This window comes from Polypterus senegalus, chromosome 1 (assembly GCF_016835505.1).
Source record: "Polypterus senegalus isolate Bchr_013 chromosome 1, ASM1683550v1, whole genome shotgun sequence".
Classification (NCBI taxonomy): Eukaryota; Metazoa; Chordata; class Cladistia; order Polypteriformes; family Polypteridae; genus Polypterus; species Polypterus senegalus.
The window spans coordinates 324,688,901-324,705,633 of record NC_053154.1 but is presented as its reverse complement, the minus strand read 5'-3'; the positions used below and the strand labels follow the sequence as shown (position 1 = coordinate 324,705,633).

At 41.5% G+C, this 16,733-nt stretch overlaps 1 protein-coding gene across 2 annotated transcripts in view; it reads left to right on the top strand.

Annotated features, from left to right (window-relative positions):
* Window positions 1–16,733, top strand: part of LOC120515924 (tolloid-like protein 2) — a 361,663-nt gene that overhangs the window by 280,905 nt on the left and 64,025 nt on the right. For both annotated transcript variants that reach the window (XM_039737306.1, XM_039737298.1), the window contains 3 exons: window positions 897–999; window positions 4,951–5,067; window positions 8,560–8,705. In XM_039737306.1, coding sequence (XP_039593240.1) covers window positions 897–999; window positions 4,951–5,067; window positions 8,560–8,705 — 366 coding nt within the window. The remainder of the gene's footprint in view (window positions 1–896; window positions 1,000–4,950; window positions 5,068–8,559; window positions 8,706–16,733) is intronic.

The window sequence follows — 16,733 nt, the reverse complement described above, 5'->3', positions numbered from 1 at the left end:
CTTTAATCATGTCTCAATGTTTTGATCTGAAATTTTAAACTGTGGAGCAGAGGGGTAAACCAAGGAATATCGTGTCTTTGGCACTATAATTGGCTGATTTGGTTTATTTGTGTACTTCAGCCGAGCAGGGCTATTGATCTGCCATGCCAGTGACAACACATAAATCTGCAAATCAAATAAAAATGTACAATTCACTAACCCAGATGAGCTAGAATGACTCTTATCTGAAAAGTTGGAAACAATTTGCCGACCCCAGTAAACTTTGGTGCCGCTGTATGAGAGATCAAAGAAGTATCCGTAAGGCGGCTGTGTTGACAGATGCTGTATTCTGACATGATGGTATGAGCTACTGATGATTCAATATTAGATTGAGATTTATGACAAGTTGGATTTTTTAATTAAATTTCCACATTATGATGAGGATGATGTAAAAGCCAGTACTGTATTTTTGCTAACTATATAAATTGACATGACTGTGAATCCATTGCCATGAATGAGAATACACCTCCATTAAACTCTGATAGCATCTCTTAAACACTGTTGGCTTACCTAGAAAATCACTAAATCGTTTCAGAAAATATTTATAGCAAGATTTGTACAGTTATTAATGTGACGTTTGTTTCGCTAAGTCAGTGGAAGAATTTATTTAAAGTCATGTTTGTCTCATCTGAGCAGTTTTCTTAGATAGACTTGTTACAGAAATCATTCAGACTTGTTTGAGTGATGGATGAAACACACATGTGCTGTCAACGTTGCTGAGCTGTTGTTAAAAGCTCTAAAGAAGAAATGAAGTCTGAAAGCCAGGCATCTTGTAAGGAGTCCTTGTTGTTGTCTTTACAGCTGTTTTAGGTGGATGACGGCAAGTCTGCTTTACTAACATATCCTCCCTCTTGTAGGTGATATTAAACTTCACGTCCATGGACCTTTTCAAAAGTCGTCTCTGCTGGTACGACTACGTTGAAGTGCGTGATGGCTACTGGAGAAAAGCCCCTCTGCTTGGTGAGTTATTGATGGGGGTTCTTGCTTTCCATCTTAAATCTGTTGTTACTTATTCAAATAGATAATAGTTTTGAGTTGCCATTCATTTAAGCCATATTTATAAACAGTAAAATTCATGCAAGAGAACACCCAGGTACAACCATAGAGATGCCACATATTTATTAAAGTGAATGTATATGAAAAAAGCCTATTATAATAAAAAAAATACAATTTACTTATATACAGGGTGGTCCAGATCTAATTATGCAGTTATGAAAAGGTGAACACATCGTACCTGCAGTTCGACTGACAACCGTCTCCCTGCCATTTTGGAATGCAGGGCAGGTGCTTCCATCTATCGGAAACAAAAATAATTTTTTGTGAATTCTCTATGTAATAAACTTAAAAATAAGTTTTAGTGTAATGAAAATTGCATAATTAAATCTGGACCACCCTATATATATGTAAATTGTATTTTTTTTTATTATTATAGACTTTTTTCATAAATAAGTCTACTTTAATAAATATTTGGCATCTCTATGGTTGTACCTGGGTGTTCTCTTGTATACACACACACACATATATATATAGTAGAAAGACACAATCACAGCAAAAAAGAGTTGGGGGGTCCTCCCCATATATTGTGGTGAAGAAAAAGAGTAGTCACTTTAGACTGAACCTATACAAAAAACATGTATTGACTGGTTGACTGTGGAAGTTGACCGATTTTATAGCGGGAGGGCAGGAAGGGTGTGCTTACAGGACAGGAAGTGGAATGAGATCATCAGAGGGTGCCGGACGTGAGGTCAGGAACAGAGGCAGAAGTGATGCAATAGGTGGCTTTCTCTTCTGAAGGTCTATGGGGAGAAAATAAGAGGCATAAGTGCTCACCGCCAACTCTCGGTCTAGCTTGTCAATACCCTGATCTGAGCCCTTTGCCTGCCTGCCAGCCAAGGCGAAAGTGTGTGACAATATATAGATATTTATAAACGTCAAACATCGCAATATGTGCATGCTTGATGTCATTCATCAAGATGGCTTTCTAATGGCACTGCCAATTTGAAATCCATTAAACAATGAAGAATGTGAACTCTTACATAAAAACAAAGAAACTGACAAGCGCATCATGTGTGGGGCTGGTAACATCACTTCAAGAGAGGCCCACCGAATCAACAAGCTAATTGAAAGGACATGCTCAGTTATGGGACACACTTTGTACCCCCCCCTGGAGGTCATTGCAAAGGAGAGAATAAAAACAAAACTGAGTGCCATTATGAGCAATGCTGCACATCCTCTCTCTGACACACTGAGGACTTTCAGCCAATGAATCATTCAGCAGAAGTGTGTCAAGAAACAAGACTGAGGGTCCTTTATGCCAACAGAAAACATCTGTACAGCACCTGACTGGGACTGCCAAGTCAGAGCTTTTCTTTGTTTTGAATTTTTTTACTTTATAGACACTCTGGTGTGTGTTCAGACCAAAGGGTGTGTGAGCGTTTATTTAGTTATTTAAATAGCTTCGGTAAAAAGCCAATTTCCCCCCTTGGGGACAAAATAAAGCTCTATCTATCTATTTATCTGTCTGTCTGTTTAAAAGAAAGAGAACTTCATTTCTATAATGGCTTTGGTTTAATTTCTCTATATTGGCCTAAGGTTCACATTCCCACCACTAGCTTTATGCTACATGACAATTAGCTTAGGTAAGAAGAAAAATCTTTACATTTGAAATGAATGCACTTTACCTTTTGCAAATGGACAACATGGTCCCTTAATGGAGTTTGTACATTTTCTTAAACTCTGAAGCAGCATTTCTCTGAGCATTCTAAATTATACTAAGCTGTGCCCTGGGAAGGCTAAAGATGTATGTATGTATTATGTTAATCGGTGATGGAATGCTTGGCCATTGAAAGTTGGTTAATTCCAGTAGGCTTGCTGCACAATATTCAGTCCTTAACCCAGTAATATTTAAAATATTTCAGTTTACAATTTAAAAATATAATAAAATAAACACATTAATGTTAAGACATTGGCTTTACAAGATTGAAAATCAGTGGGCATATCAAATTTAGTGACTGCATGCTGACCTTCAAGCATAGTCTTGCTCACCACCTTTTCTGCCAGCCTTTATCGTGTTGCCCAATGGAGCCAGTGCCGTACGAAGGGCTGACAGGTACTGTGAGTTCAGCCACAATCTCTGCCCTCTTTTTTTCTTTTTCCCATTTTGTTGTGGTATGTAAATCGCAACCCATCAGACAGGTGAGTTTCTCTTCTGCTTGTGAAGTCCAAAACACCCACATTCCTTCATCCTCCTCTCTGCATTCTATGCATTGTATTTCTGTATGAACGTTCATTGGTTGCCAGCTATCATGCACACAGAGCCACTACTACAACTAAAGACAAAATTAAACCTACTCTAATCTCCAAAGGTGACAAGACCTTTTATCGTTAGGTAATGATTCGAGTTTCACTAAACCTCAAGGAGGGATTTCAACCTGGGCATCAGTGAATCAAGTCGCTCTAATCTCCAAGGGATCCCCAGTTGTCCATCAATTGACTCTCTCTAAACTTCAAGGGAGGAATCTAAGCCCCCCATACTCCCAACCCTGGACATTTGATCGTTTTTTTAATGGATCAAGCCGCTCTAATTTTCAAGTGGGATAAGACCTTAGATTGATTTTAAATTAATTGACCTGTCCAAAACTTCAAGGAGGGATCCAATCCTCCTCAGACATCTGATATTCTATTGATTTGTCAATGATTTCATCCACTGTAATCTCCAAAGGGTCCCACACGTCAGACCTTTGATCAATTGTCAATCAGTTGAGCCGCTCTAAACTTCCAGGGGAGATCCAACCCCGCACATCCTGGCCATTCGATTGGCTTGTCAATGAATCGAGCTGCTCTAATCTCCAAAGGGGACAAGACCTTTGATTGTTAGGCAATGGGTCGGTCCGCTCTAAACTTCAAGAACCCTGGCATTTGTTCAACTCATCAACGAATCAAGCCACTCTAACCTCCAAGGGCTCAACCTCCCCCAGACCTTTGATCACTTCTCAATCAATTGATTCTCTCTAAACTTCAAGGGGAGAATCCAAAAAGATCCCCCCCCCACCCCGATTATCCCATACATGGACATTCGATCGGTTAGTCAATGGGTCAAGTCATTCTAATTTACAAGAGGGAAAATACCTGAGATTGATTGTCAATTAATTCAGCCACGCTATACTTCAATGAGGGATCCAGTTCTCCCCAGATGTTCATTCGAATGAATTGAGCCATTGTAATCTCCGAAGGGTCTCCCCACATCGGACCTTTGATCAACTGTTAATCAATTGAGCTACTCTAACAAACTCCCCACACCCTGGACATTTGATCGGCTTTTCAATGAATCAAGCTGTTCTAATCTCCAAGGGGGACGAGACCTTTGATTGTCAGGCAGTGAACCGAGCCACTCCAAACTTTAAGAAGGGATCCAACCTCTGGGACATTTGATCAACTCATCAATAAATCAAGTAGCTCTAATCTCCCATGGATCTCACTACCCCATACCTTAGATTAGTCTTCAATCAATTGAGCTGCTCTGATCTGTAAGGGGGACCCCACCCCAACCAGAAGCAACTCTACAAAAAAATTAGTAATTCAAGAAAATACGTAGGGCTTCCCCACCCAAATGTTTCCAGGCGCTGAGTTGCTGAAGGTCTTCACAGGAGTGCGCCACCAACAGCCTCTGACTCTCTTAAGATTATATAAATGAAGATATCAAGTGAAAATCACTGGAAAAATCATCTAATGTGAGATGGTCTTTATTATTGGGCGGAATTGTAACTGTGATTTTATCTCATAATGGAAATCATCAGGCTACCTTATATCAGAAGCATACCTAATTCAGGTTTATATTCAGATGCATTCTCAGTGCAAGATAGCAATGGCATTTGTAATGTATCATTTCTATGAGTGGCTTTGTCCTTCCAGGCAGATTTTGTGGCGATAAAATCCCTGAGTCCATCTTATCCACAGACAGCAGACTATGGATTGAGTTTCGGAGCAGCAGCAACATTCTAGGCAAAGGATTTTTTGCAGTCTATGAAGGTAAGGAAGTATTCCAGTTAACCATGTTTCACAAATACATTTTAAAGAACAGCAATAATTTTGTCTGGCAAGGGGTCATTTTCACAAGCATGCCAGTGTGGATCGGTGTGCCCAGGGCTAGTGGGCAGTTTTCCATTTCCCTACTGGCTAAGTTTTCCCATATAACAGATTTACAGGAGGAGCAGTTAAGAAATAATGAAGGAACTGTTCAGTGGCTGCTTTGATGTATGGCAGAGGTCCCCAGCTCCGGTCCCGGAGGGCCGCAGTGGCTGCAGGTTTTCATTCTAACCCGTTTCTTAATTAGTGACCTGTTTTGGCTGCTAATTAACTTCTTTTGAATTAATTTAAATTGACTTGCTCATGAAGACTCTGACCTCTTAATTGTTTCTTTTTCCTTAATTAGCAGCCAAACAAAAATGAGATACAAAATGAACCAAAACATGACCAACAAACTGAGTCCATCATACAATATCTGAAAATAAAGAAAGAGGAAGGTCTCAGATCTCCAAAACATTTTAACTATGTCCTTAGAAAAGAGAAAATCAACAATTTCAGAAATGTAGGCCATTGGACAATGAGAGCAGCAATAAGCCATAAAATTAAAGAACGGGTTTAATTAATAACAAGAATTGGCATCTAATGAAGCAACTGGTTGGAGTGAAATTGGTTCAAGTTTGAGGCCCTGACTTAGTTGGTCTTCTGTTGATTCACTCATTTCACATTTCATTTCTGTTTCGGTGCCATTTAAGGAAAGAAATGAAGCAATTTAGAGGAACAAATCTTAAAAAACAAGTCAATTAAAATTAATTCATAAGAAGTTACTGTATATACTCGCGTATAAGTCAGATCTTGAAACCGAAAAATTGATCATAAAATCAGACCCCAACTTATACACCTGTTCAAAAATGCGACACTTAATTTTATTTATTTATTTTTTTACTAGGGGGCTTCGCTCGCCAACCCCCATTTTTGTTTTTCCAGATAGACGCTTTTAAGATTTTTTTTTCTTTGAATTGTTGCTATTTCATTAGTTTCACTTTTATTTCAGAACTTCTGGAAAAACAATATTTGGAATCTTGCGAGTCCCAATATGCTGAATCTTTTTAATGAGGTCAGAGAGACGTGTTTAATGACTTTGTATCATAATTCAGGACAGGTTTCTCTGTTTGGAATTTCTCCACAGACAAAACAATCTACAGCATCAGCAGTTAATACATTTTTTTGCAAAGTAACTGATAAATGCATGTGAGGTAAACTCCATTTTTGAGATTCTCTGACTTAAACTTCAAAGCCTTACAATATTCCCATACTTCTGACATACCACCTGTGTCCATATATTCAATCTCTATTCGCCTTTTCGTTATTTCTCTGAGTAATAATTTCTCTTTTTTTGCACTAATGCGATGTTTACTTTCTTTTTTTGACACTGTCGGTTTTTTCTGCTTTCATATTCTGTATCTTGCTCTGCATGTGTTTTTCGCGCCTACGTTTTTTTTGAGTCTTTTGAATTCCAGTTTTCATTATCTCTAACCTGCTCTGCATGTGTTTGGCCCCCTTGTTTTTTCACTTCTTTATGACGTTTTACTTTGCTTTCTACTCTTTGTCTTTTATTTCTGACCTCGCTTTATCCTGCGTTTGTTTTAATGACACCTGGTCCATGGTGATTATTTTCCCTTTTTCGAGGAATAATGTCCATTTGTTTGCGCTATGCAATCTTTACTTTCTTTTTTTTATACTTTCTAATTTTCCTACTTTCATATTCTTTAACTTTCTCCACATGTGTATCGTGCCAATTTTTTTTTTTGAGCCTTTCGAATTCCACTGCTATCATAATCTCTAACCTGCTCTGCATGTGTATAGCACCAACGTCCGGATTGGACGTGCTTTTCTTCCAGTTCCACTTGTTCCGGGCTGATAATTACTTTCCTTATTTTCTGAATTTGCACCTAGATTTTTATTTTTATTTTTTGTCTCTCCAACGCTTTTGAGTCTCTTTTCTACGTGCTGCTTTCTTCTTCGCTTAGTCGCCTACGTTTCATTTATAATGTATTGTCTTTATATGCACGGAGAGCCCTGGATCTGTGTGTGCTCAAACCCTAAACACGACTGAGTGTGTTGCTGCCCGTGCTGTTATTTGGTTGTAAGTAGAGCATGTCTTGCAAGAATCTCATGTTCTGCATCATCGCGAGACGGTCCTGGGTCAATCTCTTGGCACAAAGTCTCATGTTTAAGGTCCCCGCGAGACACTCCGTCGCCAATCTCTTTAGTCTCACGGGTCTTTTAAGTGTTTTCCGTGATCTTAACGTGAAGATCACGTCTTGTCGTCCTACTCCTAGATTTTTTTTTTATAATAGAGAGATATCTTCTTACTTCCTCCAATCTCACATCAGTTTTTCCAGACACATCAAATTTTATTGTAGCAGCACAGTTACCAATTTCTTTCGCCAACTTTTATTTTTGAAACCAGCTTCATATTTTCTTCTGGTCGAACGCTCCATTGTAGGTGAGGGATGCCCTTATGGTAAAGGTGCAAAAAACACAAAACAGTGCAAACGTCTCATCGTAAGAGTTCACGTATTACTGTGTGGTCACGTAGACACATTAGAGAGACAGAGACCGAGAGAGAGAGGTTAGGAGCACACGCTGATACAGCGCATTACCCACTTAGAAAAAAAAAGGCATTGTGCTCCATGGTTACTCTCTCAGGTGGGCGTTAGCATATCGTAATCTCTTGGACCAATAGCATGAGTTTTCCACATTCGACTTATACGACCGACCTTATAAAATACCAGAAATTATACTGTAAAAGCAAGTTCCGACTTAGCCGCTGGAGAACCTATCCACGAGTATATACTGTAATTAGCAGCAGAATCAGGTCACTAATTAAGAAAAGGGTTAGAATGAAAACCTTCAGCCACTGTGGCCCTCCAGGACCGGAGTTGGGGCCCCCTGGTGTACTGTGCCAGTCAATGCGTTATAAGGCAGCCCATTAGTAGAGGGCTGTTGTCATGAAGGTCACAAGCTTCTTGTGCTTACTTTACTGCTGCGTTAGGCTAAGAGATGAGAATTGACTTGATGTGTGGATGGAGTTTAACCCACAGTAGAAATGGAGGTAAGAGTGAGGAAGTGTAAGAGTGTGGTAAGCTTGCTTGAACCCCTTGTGGTAATGAGTGACACGGTGAAGTGTTGGCTCACGCTACACTCTTCTGTCATTGTGCTCCATAAAGATAAATAATACCTGGAAACCCAGAGGCCAATCTTTCAAGAAGTCCTAGCAGCAGATTCAATACTTCCTTTTCTTTTGTTGGATGCTTTCTTCTTTCAAATTCACTATTTTAGCAACTCATTCAAAGTGCAGAGCTTCATTAATTGTGTTGCATGCTGTGGCAGATGCTGTCTTGTCCAGAATAATTTATTCTTATCAATCAAATGTTTGAATCAGTGTATAAAAACTTGTCTAAAAGTAGCTGATGTTCATGTTGATTTTTCAAGCCATCTGTGGAGGAGACATAAACAAGGATGTGGGGCAGATCCAGTCACCTAACTACCCTGATGATTACAGACCCTCTAAGGAATGCATCTGGAAGATCACCGTGAGTCAAGGCTTCCATGTGGGCCTGTCCTTCCAGGCCTTTGAGGTAAAATAAGTTGTGCCTGTGATCCTGTCTGGGCTGTGCACATATGTGTGGGTAGTGAGGGGGACCTCCTTTTAGATCTTTGAGATGAGTGTGTGGGCACCGACGTGTGTGTAATGGCAATGGTTCTTGACGTTCTTGGCCGTTGGACCCAATTTTAACTATTTTTCTTCAGTGGTGGCCCTTTATTAGCAGTTATTTTTAATTTAAACCATCCAACATTTTACCCTGAACGGAAAACACTAACAAATGACAGTTGTCGTCAACTGAGAAGAATACAAAACTCCAAAAGAAATGTTGCAACCTAACTGGCTCACCTGTTTAGTGAAATAAAATATTCAATTAAAATTAACAGGCACATGATGGCGCAGAACAGAATAGAAATGATGTCTGATTTTTAAGATAAGCGTCAAGGTCCTGAAGAGCAGTCAGGCTTAAGGTTGGAGCTCCGTTCAGTGGGTTGCTTGTCCCCAGATTCCTCCTACTGGAAACATCCTGCTCTTATAGTCCTTGGACCGGATAGGGCGGAGTCTTTTCCCTCATTGGGTGTCTTCTCTGAGCTCTGGGTGGGAAAAGAGATGAGACAGATAGCTTCCCCTTTGTGTCCCGGAGTGGTAATGCTTACCTCCGACGAGCCTAGAAGATGAATCTCTGATGTACATGCGTGACACAATAAATCATTTTTCAACATTTCATTACAGTAAACACAAATGGAATACACACAGCACACATCCAAAAATAACTCAACATACTGGGTCATATTTAGGGTCCTTTTTTTTTTTTTAATGGCTAACCTGGGCTTGTCTGATTTTTTTCACAAGTTTGCTGAAATTGGGGCTAAGTGAAGAGAATGCAGAGAGGAATATGTTTTAGTGTTACTGGTGGTGGACTTGTCTACAATTTCGGCGCACGTGTCTATTGCACAAGAGAAGATGAGCTGTAATGGATGGCATGCAGAGATTGGCATCCCAACCGGGACTGAACAGGGATCCTTCCCCGCTCGGAAGGCCATTTTGTCGGAAGGATACGGGAAGACGATTTGTTTGGGACATTTCTTCCCCAGTATGTTAGGTGGCAGCCTCACTGGATCAGGATCCCCACGCAGACATCTGCAGGGTATGCTGGAACCTGTGGTCTTGTGAGGTAGCCCTGTTGGGTTCCATGGGGCCACCGGAGGAAGATGAAGGGAGTAACAATCCCTACTTTGTGGGACTTCCATTTGACCCTGAAGTACTTCCATCAAGCTATGCCCTAGTACTAGAAATAGTCCCAGATCCAAGATTAAAGAGACCACTGTTTCCTGAAGAGGCATTAGCTCTCTTGGAAATGTGTTCTTTTAATATTGTGGCATATTAAATAATTAAACAATATCATAATATACCAGAAACGGCGATATCCCTCCCATCGTGATTACGGTGGTACAAGAATCACATGAGAAACAATATCTTTTAGCTTACATTTACTGACGGTTAACGCGGTTACAGACGGAGAGACGCATGGACAGACTTAATCCAGGTGGGAAATCTGGATCAACACAGTCAGCCATTTTCACGTCACCACGCTGGGAGGTTTTTCTTCGAGCTTTGTCGATTCCGCCTCTAAGGGTCTGGCTGTTGTCCAAGCCTTTATAATGTCTTGCTTTACTTGCTGGTCTTCTCCGTCTCCAAACAAGGGCTGAATTCCTCCTCCACAAAATACAGAAATTTCATAGTGCTTACATGCCAATTCTCATTCTCCCAATAAGGAAAGAAGATTTGTGCTGATAGAGGACAGAAATACCCTAACCTGTGTTTAAGCTGACTATACAAGCCTCCAGTTGTCTTTGGCTATCTAATCCAATGCTTGGCTAACAATTCTAACTGCTGAGCCCCTGTGTGCCAAATTTAACATGCACATGTGAATAAAACTCATAACAGTATTGTCCAGATACAGTGACATAAAGAAAAATGTAGTATTACAACCACTCAACCACATCCAAGTGAGTTGAAGTCGGGTGCAAGGAGGGCAAAGCTCGCCTAGAGGTGTGAAGAGTGCCTTATTTGGTTTATGCCCTTTTTAAAGCCTTTACTTAAGGTACTTTTATAAAGTTTTATTTATACTGGAACTTGTGTTTGTGTGGTCATGTCTGAGGTTTGGGCTGCTGCGGCACCCACTGGTGGTCACAGTGTGTTTTCTTCTATTTGGCAGTTCAGTGTGCAATGAGACAGTGCCCCAAGTGCCTGCTGGCTTGTTGTACAAGAATGTTACATTTGTTTTTTGTGGAGCCTCAATGTTTTCATCTTTTCATTTAAAAAGGTTGAACGATTTACTTTGGTAAGTAGCTTGCTTTGTTTCCAAATGTCTATAGTTGAAGGCTTTTTGATTTCGTTTGGCAGTGCCAAACTGCAGATAAGCACACTTCATGGCAAAAGTAGATTCATACCTTAGAAAATCTGGGCTGTGTGTCCTTTTAATATTCCTATTTGGTTCGGACATGTGAGGAATCTTGTGTGGCTGATGTGGAATTAGAAGAGTTTAGAGTAGGTGATGTTACGGGGCATTTGAGGAACTTGTCCACATTTGTCGGCTTTCTTAATGAAGCTTGTTTTGTATAATAGGTCGTCATCTGCTCATAAAAGTTCAATTCCTCCATCTACAGGAGCAAAATGGACCTAGGACAGGGTGTAGATCTGAAATCTGCAATAGTAACACCAGGTCAGCTCAGTTTGGGGAGCATGCACTGATACAGCGCTTTACCACACCCACCACACGATGAAACAGCTCGGGATCGTGGTTGGCCACCCCCCAGGCAAACATGCAGTCCAGTCACACCCTTGGAAATGACCCTCCATCTGTCACATCCAGGTGTTACGTGAGTCTCCCCTTGGCCTGGTCCAGCCTCTCGGGTCCTTAACAATGAGGATTCTGCAAGCCAGATGACCCTCTGGGAATCTCCCCACATGGCCGTAGTGCCGTAACTGACCCTCCCTCGCAATGCAGGTAATATGCTTCATTTGGGACCCTGTGAGCAACCGCTCATTCAAAGTCAAACCAGCGGTACCCAAGGATTCTCTGAAGAGACACAGTACTGAAGGAGTCTAGATCACTGGATAGCATCCATGTCTGGCAACCATGTAGCAAGACAGAGAGCACCAGGACTCTAAAGACTTGGACCTTCATTCTTTTGTGCCACACACCCCTTTCCATTGACCTCATGACCCCCCATACTCTCCCAATCCATCTACTGACTTCATAGGAAGAGTCACCAGAGATGAAATTCACTGCCGATGTGGTCGACACTCTCTCCGCAGACAGAAACCCTGCTGATGGCTGTGCCCACGAGGTCATTAAAGCCCTGGCTCTTGGTTTTTATCCAGCACACTCACAAGCCCTGACACTCAGACTCCTCGCTCAGTCTCTCAAGCCCCCCGATCAGAGCCTCCATTGACTCCGTGAAGATCACATCATCTTCTGCAAAGTCAAGATCTGTGAATCTTTCTTCATCAACAGATGCCCCACAGCCGCTGGACCCCACAACCCGGCCCAACACCCAATCCATGCAAGCATTGAACAGAGTAGGAGCAGAACACACCCCTGCCAAACCCCAGAATCAACTGGTAAAAACGCAGAGGTTCTGCCTCCACTCTGCACAGCACTCACAGTACCAGTGTTCAGGTTGGCTGTGATATCCAGCAACCTTTGGGGTGGGGGGGTCCCGTCCTTTCCCGTCCCATCCCACAGAGTCTCAAGATGTCTAACAGGGCAGCTTGTACTGAAATTGTACTTTACTTTGTAAAGCGTTTGACTCAGTAGCCCATTAGAACACTAGATTGATGTCTGATTCAATTTTTTTGTTTTTTAAGCTGAAGCTGATAATCCATCTAGGACATCCAGTGATCTACATTTGGGTCACCACACATGAGTTAAGAAATCCTCTGTTAGGGCATCTGTGTGTGGATTTGTTCATTACAGTGGACTTTGTGTGTGGATTTTTTATGTATTTTTGCAGCTGTGCATTGTTTCTTTTTTACAGAACTGTATAAATCAAATATTCATTATTGTATACATTACTTTTTATTATGCTCATGTGACTTATATTAAGATAACTGACCCAGGTGTCACACATGTGCATCTGAGGGACACCTCAAAGGCTCATCCCAGATACAGTGGGATGCAAAAGTTTGGGCAACCTTGTTAATAGTCATTAATTTCCTGTATAAATCGTTGGTTGTTATGATAAAAAATGTCAGTTAAATATATCATATAGGAGACACACACAGTGATATTTGAGAAGTGAAATGAAGTTTATTGGATTTACAGAAAGTGTGCAATAATTGTTCAAACAAAATCAGGCAGGTGCATAAATTTGGGCACCGTTGTCATTTTATTGATTCCCAAACTTTTAGAACTAATTATTGGAACTCAAATTGGCTTGGTAAGCTCAGTGACCCCTGACCTACATACACAGGTGAATCCTATAATGAGAAAGAGTATTTAAGGGGGTCAATTGTAAGTTTCCCTCCTCCTTTAATTTTCTCTGAAGAGTAGCAACATGGGGGTCACAAAACAACTCTCAAATGACCTGAAGACAAAGATTGTTCACCATCATGGTTTAGGGAAGGATACAGAAAGCTGTCCCAGAGATTTAAGCTGTCTGTTTCCACAGTTAGGAACATATTGAGGAAATGGAAGACCACAGGCTCAGTTCAAGTTAAGGCTCGAAGTGGCAGACCAAGAAAGATTTCGGATAGACAGAAGTGACGAATGGTGAGAACAGTCAGAGTCAACCCACAGACCAGCACCAAAGACCTACAACATCATCTTGCAGCAGATGGAGTCACTGTGCATCGTTCAACCATTCGGCGCACATTACACAAGGAGATGCTGTATGCGAGAGTGATGCAGAGGAAGCACAAACAGAGCCACTTGAGGTCTGCTCAAGCACATTTGGACAAGCCAGCTGCATTTTGGAATAAGGTGCTGTGGACTGATGAAACTAAAATGGAGTTATTTGGGCATAACAAGGGGCGTTATGCATGGAGGAAAAAGAACACAGCATTCCAAGAAAAACACCTGCTACCTACAGTAAAATATGGTGGTGGTTCCATCATGCTGTGGGGCTGTGTGGCCAGTGCAGGGACTGGGAATCTTGTCAAAGTTGAGGGACGCATGGATTCCACTCAGTATCAGCAGTTTCTGGAGACCAATGTCCAGGAATCAGTGACAAAGCTGAAGCTGCGCCGGGGCTGGATCTTTCAACAAGACAACGACCCGAAACACTGCTCAAAATCCACTAAGGCATTCATGCAGAGGAACAAGTACAACGTTCTGGAATGGCCATCTCAGTCCCCAGACCTGAATAGAATTGAAAATCTGTGGTGTGAGTTAAAGAGAGCTGTCCATGCTCGGAAGCCATCAAACCTGAATGAACTAGAGATGTTTTGTAAGAGGAATAGTCCAAAATATCTTCAACCACAATCCAGACTCTCATTGGAACCTACAGGAAGCGTTTAGAGGCTGTAATGTCTGCAAAAGGCAGATCTACTAAATATTGATTTCATTTCTTTTTTGTGGTGCCCAAATGTATGCACCTGCCTGATTTTGTTTGAACAATTATTGCACACTTTCTGTAAATCCAATAAACTTCATTTCACTTCTCAAATATCACTGTGTGTGTCTCCTATATGATATATTTAACTGACATTTTTTATCGTAACAACCAACGATTTATACAGAAAAATAATGACTATTAACAAGGTTGCCCAAACTTTTGCATCCCACTGTATGTAATACCCCGCCGGGGTGAGAGGAGGCGCTGCCGCTAACAGACACTTGTCTTTTTTTCTTCTGCCTTAAGAAGATGCCCCGCTGCTCCTCAGGGCAACTGACCATACCCCTTATACTCCTTGTGAAAGGACCGGTATAAAAGGGAGATACCCTCCGAATGTCATGGTCTCATTTTGACCCGAATTGCTGAGAAAGACGGAGCTCCCCAAACCTTTTGATCTCATTAATCGCTGAGATTATTTACTTTTATTTTAGCACCATGGGATGCATATTTACTTTGTATGCAACCAGAATAAAGGGGGCAACCCGGCTGGCACCCCAACACTTTGCAAGGGCTATGAATATTTTTTTCACCCATCCACACCAGGGTTGTATGTCAACATACTGATTGAGATTGGGAACTGCTGCCTTTGCTTTTTCAGTCTTAGCATTGAGGCGACACCAGCCATGTGATATCAAGGGGTCCACAGAGAAGCACTGTACATTTTATGATTTATTCAGGCTTTAAAAGAGCTTCTTGCTTAATTGAGCCTCATACTTCTCAATTTTCTTAAATCATTAGATGCAAACAATATGGTGTTCCTTTTAAAATTTGTGAAAGTGTATGCTGCCATCACGAATGCTCACACACAGCAGTTTTACTGTCCGGTGGCTTATTACCTCCATTGTGCTTAAACGTTTTAACATATAAACTCACAGACAGTGAAACAAGTACGCACAAAGTACAAGTAACATTTTGAAATGGTAAGAACAATCTCCCTCCAGCACAGTTAGGAAACTCAGCAGACACCTCGTCTCTCCAGGAGCTGAATGAATGCATTTCTTATCTTTAGGGAGGGTGTGTTTGTGTGCCCACGTCAGCTTTGTTCTACCACTTCTGATGATTGACTTCACCTTTCTATGGCACTGTAGTGGGCAAGCAGGTTAGAAAAAGGACAGTAATCATCGTGGAAGGCTCTCTACACAATGGGTTTTGTGATTGTATTCAACCTTTTGTTTGTTCTTGCTGGGTTAAGCTACGGCTCATCAGCGCTCTCAGATAGATGGGTGGAGGAGTAAATACAGCAGCCATACCACCTGCACTTCAGAAGAGGTCATGCACCTGAAGCTAAGCACATTTGGGCCTGGGCAGTACTTGGACGGGAGACCATCTACTGTAGCAAAAGCTTGGGTTGCTGCTGGAAGAGGTGTTGGTGAGGTCAGCAGGGGGTGCTTTCCCCGTGTTCTGTTTGTGGATCCCATTGCCCCAGTGCAGCGATAGGGACACTGAGCTGTAAAAATGGCGCCATCATTTGGATGAGACATACTGTAAAACTGAGGTCCTTACTCCATGTGGTCATCAAAGATCCCAGGGCATCCTTATAAACAGCATTGTATCCTAATGTCTCGGCTAAATTACCCACCAAGGCCTAGTCATTCTAACTCCCTAATCATCCCCCATCTCTAACTGTCTCTCTTTCTCACCACTTCACCCCCTAATAGCTAATGTGTGTTAAGCATACTGGCACGGAAATGGTTGCCATCACATCACCCAGGTGGATGCTGCACATTAGTGGTGGTTCTCAATAAAGAGCTTTGAGTAGCAAGAAAAGCGCTATATAAATGTAATGAACTATCATTATTATTAATGTGTGGATTTGTGCCTGTTGCAGCCCTAAGAGGCTCTTTTGTATGGGAAACTCAGTCTATGCTGCCATCTTGTGGACACATAGCAATCTACAACCAACTAATTGATTTTGAAACTGTATTAACAACAATGAAAGAAAACTGTCAAGCAGGAAATGTTAGCATGATGTTAGCATCTTTACAGGTACAGTACACATGTCTGGAAGAACTGAACCATCAGCCTTCCAATTTCAGATGCTAAATGCTTTCTCAAGGTACAGCGCCTATAAAAAGTATTCTTCCCCTTAAGAAGTTTTCATTATACACCATTGAATCACTGTGGATTTTATATTACTTTGTTGGCACTAATCAACAAGAAAAGACTCTAAAATGTCAAAGTGACAGAAATCTCTCTAAAGTGAGCTAGTCATTCTCCAATGAGCTTAGTCCTTGGGGTCTTCTGTAGCCTGTCTGAGCTGGCAAGGCAGGAACAAACCCTGGACACACATAAGGGACAATTTAGTAACACCAATCCATCTAACCTACATATCTTTGGACTGGAGGTGGAAACCCACGCAGACATGGGGAGAACATGTAGAGACGCCATGAAGGGAGGACACAAACTCTGGGTTCCTTATTGCAAGGCAGCAGCACTACCAC